Raw genomic sequence first — 13,160 nt, 5'->3', positions numbered from 1 at the left:
TATCATAGCAGCTTTAATACTTGAAGTGTTTTTCATTGCATAAGATGACAAGAAGTGTATTTACTGGAAGATTGAAACACAATTTTGCTGAAGCTGTGTAAACTTTTTTGCTTTCCATTCACATGCTCTCACTCACACACACACACACAGACACACACACAGACACACACACACAGACACACACACAGACACACACACACACACAGACAGACACACACACACAGAGCACGCTGGCAAAGTGCTGCATGCGAAGTGTTTTCCAATCGATTCGGACACAAAGGAAACCGCCAAACAGAATCTCATGACGCCCGACTGAATACTGATTTATTTATTTTTTCTTCTCAGAAAGCGGCCGCTGTCGATGTCGACCCGCTCACCTGCGTGCGTGGCCCTGCTGCCCCTCCCCCTCCTCCTCGTACTCATCGCTCCTGCATTCGGACGTAAGTCACCCACAATGCACTGCGCCAAATCGACAAGAGGGACGTGTTGACTGTCGCCACGGTCATTTTCCTTTATCAGAATTCACCAAGCAGTGTCCCCTCTGATAATAATAATAACAATAATAATAATAACCAGGTGTTCGGGGACACAGTAAAGTGCCAGATACAATAGGTGCCGAGCTCATTACTACGTTGCACACACACACACACACACACACACACACACACACAAATGCATGTGACATCTTAATTGCGGTTCGCATCCCGCCCTCGTTGCACTAACGACTTGCTCAATGCTGCGGCAGGCAATAACTTTTTTAACAGCTTTGGGGCCGGCATGCAGTCAGATAAAGTGTTTAGCAGTAAACGATGGGATTATAAATACCGTCTCACCACCTCACCTCATTTATCAGGCGTTTTTTTTATACGTGGGATCTGTGAACGGCTTCCAGATGTGTGTGTTGCGTTCACTGGTGCGTTCTCTGCGTAAATGAGCTGACTCAGCCCGGAGGGGCCTCTACCAGTGGTGGAGGGCCCCTGTCACCATGGTAACCCCCCCCCCCCCCTCCACCTCGTTACAGTGCAGTGACTCAGGGATAGCCCCCTCTCCTGTCACTTCACAGTAATTGATTTTCCACTCTACGTAATTGGGGTGTTGGTTAAAAAAAAGTACTAACAAGGTGTTTTATTGAAACTGAAATCACTCTAATTCCCCCATTTATATTTAGGACAGTAAAATAGGCCAGCATTGTATTTTTTGGGATTAACGAAACAACCCCCCCCCCAAAAATAAAATTATAGAAAAAAAAGTAGAGATTTCGTGATGAAAGCTCCAAATGAAATGACACGTTGATGGATTGCAAGTTTCAGTTCCTATCTTGATGAATCGTACACATAAACAAAAAGAAAAGTGACATTATTGACCCTTCTCAGTGGCTCCAGGTGATACGTTCCCACCTCCTGGGGGGCGGAGCTGCATCGCAAAAGGTCTTCTGCATTTTGATATCCCAAATACTAAAGTGTGAATGTGTGAAATACTCTAAGTGCATTATGATGTTAATGTGATATAAATTAAATTACAAGGACAACAAGCTGATTGTTATTGTTGATTCTGTGTCCCATCAGAATTAGACCTCAACCGATTGGATGGCGACAACGTCTGCCCGCCAATGAGAAGCGGACAAGACGACCTTACAGGTAAACAAGAGTTAAGGCGGCGGTCGTTAAGACACAAACAGCTCGAGGCTCAGAAAAATCCTTGAGACTCTCCGCAGGACGGTGGTGGTGGCGGTGAGCTTTTTTAATCAGTGGAACGGGGTTGAAGGGTCGGGGGGGGAGGATTTTTTTTTTAACGGGGCAAATAAAATGTTCCCCTTCAGCGTTACAGAATTTTTAGTTTTTTAACAATCCAAACTCAGCAAGATTGTATTTGTAATTGCTCGCTACTGTTTCCCGAACACATCTGCTCTGCGGTCTGAAATACAGTAGCGCACCGTTTTTTCCCCACATGTGATTAATCACCATCGCGCTTCCTCATTTCGTGAGGATTGCTCCGATGCGACGCTTCGCTACTGTGGGCTCCTTGTCTCGTTCTCAAGTCGGGGCAAAGCTTTGACCGCTTTAGTGCTACATTAGATATTGTTTCGTAAAAGCATTTGAAGTTAACCAAAAGATTACAGGATCGACGTGGTAATGCTAGTGCATGGCAGGACAGCCAGGTCCAATGGACCCGATGAGACGGGAAGTCACAAGGACTCCAGGGAGGAAGAGTTAGTAATGTGTGATGGAGAGATGAAAATTCATCCATAAGTAGAGAGAGAAGAGGAGATAGGAGCTCAGTGTATCCTAAAACGAGGAGATAGGAGCTCAGTGTATCCTAAAACGAGGAGATAGGAGCTCGGTGTTTCCTAAAATGAGGAGATGGGAGCTTGGTGTATCCTTAACCGAGGAGATAGGAGCTCGGTGTTTCCTAAAATGAGGAGATGGGAGCTTGGTGTATCCTTAACCGAGGAGATAGGAGCTCGGTGTTTCCTAAAATGAGGAGATAGGAGCTCAGTGTATCCTAAACTAGGGAAATAGGTGCTCAGTGTATCCTAGAACGAGGAGATAGGTGCTTATTTTATCCTAATAGGAGGATTTTGGTGCTCAGTGTATCCTAAAATGAGGATATAGGTGCTCAGTGTATCCTAGAGGAGAGAGGTGCTCAGTGTATCCTAAGCGTCCCCCAGCAGCCTCTCAGCCTCTAGCAGCATCTCTAGGTCTGGACCAGGTGAACCTGGTTCAGGTCTCACTATCAGACCATCAAGAGGAAAGTCTTCAGTCCACATGAGGTGACTGTGTCTGCCTCCAGGACTGAAGGTGAAGCTGATTCCATAAAAGAGGAGCTTGATAACTTAACTAGTACGATGCTATTAGTGTTGTTGCTTTTACCTCTAACAATGAGTCCTACGACTGCCGTTACTTCTACCGGCTGCAATAAGAACGAAAAGGAAGTGTAATTATTTACGACACATAATACAATCCTTTTTTTGTGTGTGTGCAGGTTTTGATCTGATCACGCAGTTCCAGCTGGACGTGATCCCCCTGAAGGGCGTGAGGAAGGTGGACGGCTCCACGAACCTGCAGGTGGCCTACCGCTTCGACAGGGCCAACTTCCAGATTCCAACCATGTAAGTACAGTAGAGACGGTTTAAAAAAAGAAAAGAAAGGAAAACCGATAAAAACACTGAGCAGCAGCAGCGGTCCTCTCCATGCAGGTGTTGCATTATTACAGGTCCTCCGCAGATGTTACTGAATAGCACGCAGTATATAATTAGCAGAGAAAAAACATGCCTGAACCTATTTGACAGACTAAAAGGTATTTTTGTTTATGTGTGAGTGATGGGAGGGATTGGAAAAGCATGTTTTTAACCCTACTTGAAGGCCTCTGTATCTACAGGTAATGTAGAGGAAGGAGTCAGTCGTGATTTATTGTCCTTTACATGTTTGAGAAGGAACAGACTTCATTTTAAGATTTCCCCGAGTTTTTAATTGAAGGTTAGCTTGAAACAACATGGCCGGATTACCCCGCGGCGAAACAATCCGATGTGGGCCCCTATTGAGACGCCCACCTGCGTGAGAAATATGTCTCAATCAAACTACCAAGGCAGTCTTTGACCGTTATAATAAAAAAAGCCCAGCTAATTTATTTTGCAATTCCATATTGTTTGGAAACTTTATTGCAAAAGACGTATTTAGTCAAAGCAGCAACTTTTAGTCTGAGTCAAGCTATTACAATGCTACATGTTTCCCATAATGCATCTCAATAGTTTATTTCATAAAAAATCCTCAGTGCCAGGTAAATGCCCAGGTATTTTTTTTACATTTTATTTTGGATAACTACATTGAGAAGCTTCCCCGAGAGACAAAAGAAGTAATTCAGTGTACAATCGGTGTTCAATTAATCCAGTAACCTTCGCCCCAAAAAGACAAAATAGTGAACTGGGGGGCGGGGGGGGGGGGGTCCTTTGGAGCTTCCCACTTTGGCCTATCTGTAATGCAGCACTGTGTTGCAACTCCGGCATCTAAAAAGAGACCCCTTTTTGCTCTTTATTTGGGGAAATTTCGGACGTAGTGTTCAAGACATCGTTCTCCACCTTCCATAAAGACGTCTCCTTTGTATTTTCCCTCCCCAGTGGGTTTGCTGCAGTCTGTGTCGGCTAAGCTTTTCCTGCAGTGCCAGCTTTTCTTAAGTCGTAATGTAACTCGCTGGCACCCTGCGGCGACGAGCCCGTCGCACTGAATGTAAATACGTGTTCGTTTCCCCCGCAAGTCCCCGTGGCACGGACTTTGAAGTCCGTCGCTGCCAGCGAGCTTCATGCGTCTTCTTTTTTTTTGCGGGACAAAAGCAGCACAAACTTGAGACTTTTCTCTCCTCGGGCCAAGCCAGTGGTCTTCTTTGGTTTCATTGGCTGACAGGAAACTCTTGTATTTTTTATTTATTACCTCACCTTGATCGTTTACAAGATGGTAAAAAGTCCGGTGCGTCTATGAAGGCCACCGCCTACTGAGAATCTGGCTTGTTAAAAAAAAAAAACGCATCAGACTGTGGATGCCAAACAGCAGTGATTCATGCACCGAGGCAGCATCTTTCACAGTGTCTCATTTCGAATATAATAGGCTCGCCTTATTTCTTCGAAGCACGTATCGGACTCTCAAAGGCAGAGATGGCCGAGGCTTTCAAGTTATTTCCATCCATGTCTTTGCGCTTGATTCGATGATAGTTCAGGCCGAGTGGTGTTTTATTTTGTGGCCACGGATTAACGTTCAAATAAAACATATTTTCTGGGTGATGGATGGCATCGAGCGTTTCCTTTTAAGTGTCATTCGATAGAAGCCAAGTTCTACCGCGATACCCTTTTAGCTGATTGCAACACCCCTGTGCTCAATTTCTCTCCCCGAAGGCTGAACTTTCCCCGCGGCTTCCCCGACGAGTACTCCGTCATGGTGACGTTCCGCATGATCAAGAACACGGTGAGCAAAGTGTGGAACGTCTGGCAGATAGTGGACCAGGACGGCTACAAGCAAGCCGGACTGAGGCTCAACGGGGACCTGCAGTCTCTGGAGTACTTCCTGATGGGCGCCGACGGCAACCTGCAGACCGCCACCTTTCCCGGCCTCTCCGTGCTCTTCAACACCAAGTGGCACAAGGTGATGATCGGCGTGGAGCGCGACCACGTCACCCTGTACGTGGACTGCCAGCCTGTGGATCAAAAGCCCATCAAGGACAAGGGCCCCATCAACACCGAGGGAGACACCCTCATCGGCAGGCTGGACGCCGACCCCGAGGCCTCCGTAGTGGTAAGCGACGAATGGCGAATCGGTGGCTGCATTTAACGTGAACACATTCGGGTTATTATGTTTGCTGAGCTCGGCTATAATTGTAAAGCGCCGCTGTTACAGCAAAGCTGCACAGCTGGGTTCCAGTGGGGTAGGAAAAAACGGAAAAAAACGTGATCCCTGCACACAGTAGTCTTGATGGGACGACCCACGAAGGGAACTGATTCAACATCACAAAGTATTGCCCTTGCAGTGACGTCGACGTCTCTTTTCAGTTCGAGCTCCAGTGGATGTTGATTCACTGCGACCCGAAGAGGGCCCAGAGAGAGAGCTGCAACGAGCTGCCCGCCACCGAGGTACAGTAGCGAGGACTTGGATCTGCCAGGTGGTTTGTGGTTTGAATTCTGGCTGACGGCGAAATGCAGCGCGGAAAAGCCGAGGTGGAGTTTAGCGGAAGCGTCAAACACGCTGCTTCGTACACCCCGAGGTTAGAGTTCATCCAAATCAGAGATGTTAAAGGGGAAGGCCCGACATGATCCCATTGGTTAGACCTATAAACGCTTGTTTTTGTTTTAGCTAGCTTTAATAACCAATTTGTGTGGTTACCATTTCATCTGAAGTCAGCAAAGAAAACAGCGCGTGCCAATTGTCCTAATGTCAGTTGGCCGCTGCGCAACGCGTAAACAACGTGAGGTCCGATAGCAACGCGGTTGCATCGAAACTGAACACACATTTCACTGACTTTGCTTTTCAGGAAGATAGGGGCGAAATTAATTAAAGGTATCGGAAATGTGATAGAAAATACTTTAACGGGTTACATATGTTTCCCTGCCTGAAATAACTCGCTACCTGCTGCGACTTGACTATCAGCTGGGAGGAATGCAGTATAACAACCGCCACCTGCTGGTTAGGACCATTAAAAGTGGGTTTTTTCTCCACACATGTTGCAGAGGAACAAGGGTGGAGCAGCCCGGCAACTCTAAACAGAGTAAACTCTAAGAAAAAAAACATATCTGTGGATTTGTATCCCACTACCTCAAAATTGGGAGTCTAGTTAGCTAGCTCACGAAGACAGCTCACATTAGCATGAAGTTTTTAAGGTGAGAGATATGCTTCATGAGTTTGTTTTATCATCAACAAATCTAGCTTGAATATTAAAAGTTAAAAGTGGGAAATAATATTCTCTAGGACCGTAAACATATCTGTGGAATTATATCCCACTACCTCAAATTTGGAGTCAGTTGGCGAGCTAATGAAGACAGCTCACCTTAGCATGCACTTTTTAAGGTGAGAGATATGCTTCATGAGTTAGTTTGATCATAAAAAATGTAGCTTGAATGTTAAAAGTGGGGAATAGTATTCTCTAGGACCGTTCAAACAAAGTAATTATCATACGTTTGACCTCAGTTTGTATGCGGCAACCAAGACACCAAATGTAGACGTTAGCTCAAATGCATTTGCCGTGGGCATATTGTACACAATCCATTCAACGTAATGAGTTATGACACCGAAATACACTTGTTACACTTCTCCAATCAGAGTGAACTCTTTAGAAAGAAAAACACATCTGTGGAATTGTATCCCACTATCTCAAATTAGGAGTCAGTTAGCTTAGCTAGCTAACGAAGGCAGCTTACCTGAGCATGCACTTTTTAAGGTGAGAGATATGCTTCACGAGTTAGTTTTATCATCAACAAATCTAGCTTAAGTATTCAAGTTAAAAGTGGGAAATGGTATCACCTAGGTCTGTTGAAACAGAAACATTCTCATGAGATTATCATCAGTTTATATGAGGCATCCAATATGCTAAATAGACGTTAGCTCAAATGCATTTGCCCGGTTAATTTTTTAAGCTGTGACAACATTGCACATCCGTTGGCATATTGTGCACAATCCATTCAACTTTATGAGTTACGACACCCGAATGTACTTGATGCAGTTCTACATTCCCAACGCGCTGTATTTCCGCTTGGCTTAAAGCGCGACTGATGAGGTCTCGGGAGAAATACTCGTAGCCTACGATGAAAACGCCACTCTGCTGCCTCGCATCGTAAATTTACACGGTATATACATTTAAAAAAAAGCAAATATACCAGAATATTTCCTGGCCCGCTGGTGCACTCTTTTTAATTTCGGGCTAACCTTCCTGCATCGAGCTGCGAGGTGGTTCTGTACATGGTGTCGGTACTACGGCTGTGTATTCAAATGACGGCATGAGATACTCACTACTAAGAACGTGAACAGGCTTCGGCTGACACTTTTTGGTGATGATGGTGGTGTGACTACTTTCACTAACTCTCCTTTTATCTGATTTCTCTTGCTTCTTCAGATGTATGCCAATGCTGAGGTATTTATCTCTCTTCCTACTCGACTTCCTTTTTTTTTTGCTTTGACATTTTTTAAGCTAATAATCTACTTCAGTGCTTTCGATTGCCTAATTGCCTCATTGCTTTGTTCAAAACCTGATTTATCGTGGTTTTTTTGCTTGGTTTCTTTTTTTTAGAGCACAAATATATTTGTATTTACACTATAAGCATTGTATCTGAAACGAGCCTGGCTGTAAAAAGACATGCATTGTAACACAGTAACATTAACATAAAGGCACCTAATTAAATGGACCTGCTTAACACATTCCTGTAATATTTGAAAAAAGCATTTGATATAATGTAATATGCACTACCGTTAAAAAGTTTGGGGTCACCCAGACAATTCAGTGTTTTCTATAAAAACTCACTTTTATTTATTAAATTAATTGAAAAATGAATATAAAATCTAGTCAAGACATTGACGAGGTTATAAATAATGATTTTTCTTGTAAATATTAATGTAGTTCTTCTTGTGGCTCAAAGGAAGGCCAGTTTTATAGCTTCTCTCACCAGCATAACTGTTTTCAGCTGCGCTCACATAAAAAGGGTTTTCAAGGGTTTTCTACCCTCCGTTAGTCTTCTAAGGCGATAACATTGCTGGAGATGGGCCTCTACACACCTCTGGAGAGACTTCATTAAACACCAGAGAATAGTCATCTACACATTAACTATGTAGAGAGAGTATTTATGATTAATTTAATGTTATCTTCATTCATAAAAACAGTGTTTTACTTTGAAAAATAAGGACATTTCTACGTGACCCCAAACTTTTGAACGGTAGTGTATTTTTTTTACGATTGTGGATGAACGAGTTGATGAGTTCAGTAAGTTCCATGATTTGTTCAATAAAAGCTTTATTCATAGTTTATTCCAGTCTTTTCACTGTCATTGGCTGACTGCTTGTCTCTCCTCTCAGCCGGACAAATCCATCCAAGGCCCCCCAGGAGTCCCCGGCCAAGAGGGCCCCCGAGGGGCCGCGGGAGAAAATGGCCGAGACGGAAGAGACGTAAGAGTCCTTTCATTGGTTGAATGATTGTTTAGGACCGTAAAGTAAGTATTTGTCTCTGTCTTCTTTCACCGTGTTGCTTCATCCCTCTCTCCAGGGTCTTCCAGGTTCTACCGGCAGTCCGGGAAATACCGTAAGTGTCACATGTTGAACGATGCACTGACGCAATATCACCGTCCTCCCTCTTTTTGTGTGTGAGATATGCTTCACTTCACTTCTGAGAGGTGTATTGTCACCGGCATTTGACATTCGGTAATCGAGGTCATTTCTAGACTTCAACAGGTTTTTAAACCACTTTAAAACGCTGCACCGCATAAACAACGCTGTTTTTTTTTTTTACGTCTTCCAGGACTTCATGTTCTTCCTTCTTCCCACTCGTGCATCTATTAGGAACACATTAACTTACAAAGGACCAGCATCCAGTCAGAGGAGAGAAATGCTAAATTATATTATTTATCAATGTTACTGCTTTACATTTTTAAATGGGAGGAGGAGGAGGTATTAATATACCTTTAATACTATTGTTAAATCAGGTGTATTTAGATTACATAATAAATTACATCAACCACCATCCTCACTAGAATTAGACAGAAAAAAAGGGACAAAGTTCAGCTAACGACTTAACAAAAAGTACCAACTATGAACGAAAGAGTTATGGAGTAATATTAAGAAACATGCATTGAATAGCCAGATGCTTCACATAGAACATATAAACATCCTGGTACTGTACAGATCACAAATAGTTGATGGTGTGTTGAATTTATGTCACTTGGCGTGAATGCCCGGTGGTGCATTAATAAAGGCGGATGCAACCATTTATTTATTTAAAATGTTTGTAATCCTTGTGAGTAAAATTATCCTTAATTGTATTTAATTAGACATTAGAAAGCCATAGTGGTGGCTGCTTATTTTGACCATGATCGCAAACACGTGAAATATTCTCTAATTTACTTAAAAGGCGAGCTACCGTAAATATGGAGCTTTTCGTCCATTTTTGGGGGGTTTAGCGAGCATGTGCAGTACCCCTTTGGGCCACACGAGGAGCCCGAATGTCCGTTCAACATGTATATGTCCCAACAGAGTAGACCTCGTGTTGCTTGTAGTTTTAAAAGAAATTGATACATTTTCAATTGTTCTCGTATTTCTAATTGTTTTATAAGGAATATACATTCGAAAGATGCTATAAACTGTAAATTACACTTTATAATTACGCTGACATGATCTAGTTTGACTCTGCAGGTGGGATTGTAATATAATTAAAATGTGTCCATTGCGTAACAATCTGAATGTGAACATCTGGGCTGCAGGAAGGAGATCGAGCCGGTTTTATTCTACTTCATTCTACTTTATTCTACTTGTGTCTGTTTCCAGGGCAGCAAAGGAGAGCAGGGGGAGATCGGGCTACCGGGACAGAGAGGCCTGCCCGGCCTTCAAGGATCTGGTGTAGGAATACACACACACACACACACACACACTTTATAATACCTGCCAGTACGGTCTGTGTGTGATGGTGCGTTTACTGTCTGCAGGGTTCTTCTGGTCCGATGGGCCCCAGAGGGCCCGTAGGGGAGAGGGTGAGTAACCATTTACACACACATTACTCACTTAAACACATTTTAATTCTATATAGATTTGGCTATAAAAAGCCCTTAATAATTATTTATAAATGTCACAAAAATATAATATTATACTATGAAAAAATTATATATAGTACGACACAAAAATACGCTATATTTAAAAAAAGTAAAGTATAGTATAGTATGACATTAAAATGTTTTAAAATATCATCATGTAGAATATTATTATAATGCTAGTTATTATGAATCATAATAAAGTCATAATGGTTATGTCATAAAACGACTAGTGCTGTAAAATTAGCACAAAAAGGAAGATTATATGTGTATTTTTTGGTAAAAAAATCCCATTAAAATGTTCAGTAAAGTCATATTAATGTTATTATATCATCATAAAGTAATGGAGATAAAAACACAGTATGGTAAGTCATAAAAATGAATAAAAAGGAAAAAATACATTATTAAAATGTCAGAAAAAGTCCTAATAATTCAAATTATAGTACGTCATACCATTTGTAAAAAAATGTATAGTGTGAGGTAAAAGTCCTAATAATTCATACTATAATATGTCATAACATTTTTATAAATAAAGTCATAAAAAGTCGTAGTACAGTATGAGATAAAAGTCCAAATAATTCATAGTATTTAAAAAAATGTCTTAATATAGTATATTATCATATCATGCTAGTCTTTATTATTCGTAATGAGGTCATAGTAATGTCATAAAATGACATAACAAGTCACAAAAAGGAAGATTATATGTATACAAATGGCATAAAAATTGCCATTAATGTTATTATATCATCATAAAGTAATGGAGATAAAAACAGAGTATGGTAAGTCATAAAAATGAGTAAAAAGGTAAAAATACATCATTAAAATGTCAGAAAAAGTCTTAATAATTCACATTATTATGTTATTGTATAAACTGACACAGTGTATGATGTCATACAGTTATTAACAGCTGTTTAACTCCTCAGGGCCTCCCCGGCTTCCCCGGACTCCAAGGGCCTCCAGTGAGTGTGACATCACTGAGCCACGTGAATACTGACATGTCGTATTCATGTACTAATGTTGTGTTTGTGGCCTCACAGGGACCGGCGAGCGAAGGCCCCACCGTATGTATCCACTGCATCTTCATCTTCACCGTGAAGCAGCGCGGACATTATCACTAACCGCCGTGTGTGTGTGCCCTTCAGGGACCTGCGGGGAAACCGGGAATCCCAGGAGATGAAGGAAACATCGGGCCGGAGGTCAGAAACACACTTCTCAAACGTTTGGGTCTAGGGGAAGGAAAATAGTGCATGGTTATTATACTTCATTGAAGTTATTGTACTTTATTCAATAAGTTATTGTACTTTATTCAAGTTATTGAACTTTATTCAATAAGTTATTGAACTTTATTCAAGTTATTGAACTTTATTCAATAAGTTATTGAACTTTATTCAATAAGTTATTGTATTTTATTCAAGTTATTGAACTTTATTAAATAAGTTATTGAACTTTATTCAAGTTATTGAACTTTATTCAATAAGTTATTGAACTTTATTCAAGTTATTGAACTTTATTGAATAAGTTATTGAACTTTATTCTATAAGTTATTGTATTTTACTCAATAAATTATTGTACTTTATTCAAGTTATTGAACTTTATTCAAGTTATTGTACTTTATTCAAGTTATTGAACTTTATTCAATAAGTTATTGTACTTTATTCAATAAGTTATTGTATTTTATTCAATAAATTATTGTACTTTATTCAAGTTATTGAACTTTATTCAATAAGTTATTGAACTTTATTCAAGTTATTGAACTTTATTCAATAAGTTATTGAACTTTATTCAAGTTATTGAACTTTATTCAATCAGTTATTGTATTTTATTCAAGTTATTGAACTTTATTCAAGTTATTGAACTTTATTCAATAAGTTATTGAACTTTATTCAAGTTATTGAACTTTATTCTAGTTATTGAACTTTATTCAATAAGTTATTGTATTTTATTCAAGTTATTGAACTTTATTCAAGTTATTGAACTTTATTCAATAAGTTATTGAACTTTATTCAAGTTATTGAACTTTATTCAATAAGTTATTGAACTTTATTCAAGTTATTGAACTTTATTGAATAAGTTATTGAACTTTATTCAATAAGTTATTGTACTTTATTCAATAAGTTATTGAACTTTATTCAATAAGTTATTGTATTTTACTCAATACATTATTGTACTTTATTCAAGTTATTGAACTTTATTCAAGTTATTGTACTTTATTCAAGTTATTGAACTTTATTCAATAAGTTATTGTACTTTATTCAATAAGTTATTGTATTTTATTCAATACATTATTGTACTTTATTCAAGTTATTGAACTTTATTCAATAAGTTATTGAACTTTATTCAAGTTATTGAACTTTATTCAATCAGTTATTGTATTTTATTCAAGTTATTGAACTTTATTCAATAAGTTATTGAACTTTATTCAATAAGTTATTGTATTTTATTCAAGTTATTGAACTTTATTCAAGTTATTGAACTTTATTCAATAAGTTATTGAACTTTATTCAATCAGTTATTGAACTTTATTGAAGTTATTGAACTTTATTCAATAAGTTATTGAACTTTATTCAATAAGTTATTGAACTTTATTCAATAAGTTATTGTATTTTATTCTGGACTTGCAGGGTCAACCTGGACGCAGAGGGGCAGCCGGCACCTCGGGGTCTTCTGGTCCTCCTGGTCCACCAGGACCCGCGGTAAGGACCACAACTAAACCCCTCTTCTTTTGTGTCTCCTTTAAAAAAATACGTTTTACACAATTCATTAATTTTATTTGAGATAATTAATGAGAGCACATATGCAGGTACTGATATTTAGCTCCATAAACCTGGACCACGTAGGTCTAGGTCCTTTAAACCTAGACCTACATGGTCTAAGTTTATGGAGACCTGGACCATATAAG

The 13,160-nt window shown here is 39.9% G+C and overlaps 1 protein-coding gene across 1 annotated transcript in view; it reads left to right on the top strand.

Moving 5' to 3' along the window:
- Window positions 1-361: 361 nt before the first annotated feature.
- Window positions 362-13,160, top strand: part of LOC130198242 (collagen alpha-1(IX) chain-like) — a 31,156-nt gene continuing 18,357 nt past the window's right edge. Inside the window, exons 1-14 of the mRNA XM_056421391.1 lie at window positions 362-440; window positions 1,566-1,637; window positions 2,983-3,109; window positions 4,883-5,279; window positions 5,534-5,614; window positions 7,588-7,605; window positions 8,541-8,630; window positions 8,728-8,763; window positions 10,002-10,073; window positions 10,160-10,204; window positions 11,185-11,220; window positions 11,299-11,322; window positions 11,404-11,457; window positions 12,883-12,954. Coding sequence (XP_056277366.1) covers window positions 362-440; window positions 1,566-1,637; window positions 2,983-3,109; window positions 4,883-5,279; window positions 5,534-5,614; window positions 7,588-7,605; window positions 8,541-8,630; window positions 8,728-8,763; window positions 10,002-10,073; window positions 10,160-10,204; window positions 11,185-11,220; window positions 11,299-11,322; window positions 11,404-11,457; window positions 12,883-12,954 — 1,203 coding nt within the window. The remainder of the gene's footprint in view (window positions 441-1,565; window positions 1,638-2,982; window positions 3,110-4,882; window positions 5,280-5,533; window positions 5,615-7,587; window positions 7,606-8,540; window positions 8,631-8,727; window positions 8,764-10,001; window positions 10,074-10,159; window positions 10,205-11,184; window positions 11,221-11,298; window positions 11,323-11,403; window positions 11,458-12,882; window positions 12,955-13,160) is intronic.

The sequence above is a fragment of the Pseudoliparis swirei genome, chromosome 1 (genome assembly GCF_029220125.1).
Source record: "Pseudoliparis swirei isolate HS2019 ecotype Mariana Trench chromosome 1, NWPU_hadal_v1, whole genome shotgun sequence".
NCBI classification, from domain to species: Eukaryota; Metazoa; Chordata; class Actinopteri; order Perciformes; family Liparidae; genus Pseudoliparis; species Pseudoliparis swirei.
Note: the sequence above shows the minus strand (reverse complement) of the source record. Positions and strands in the feature narration are given on the sequence as shown.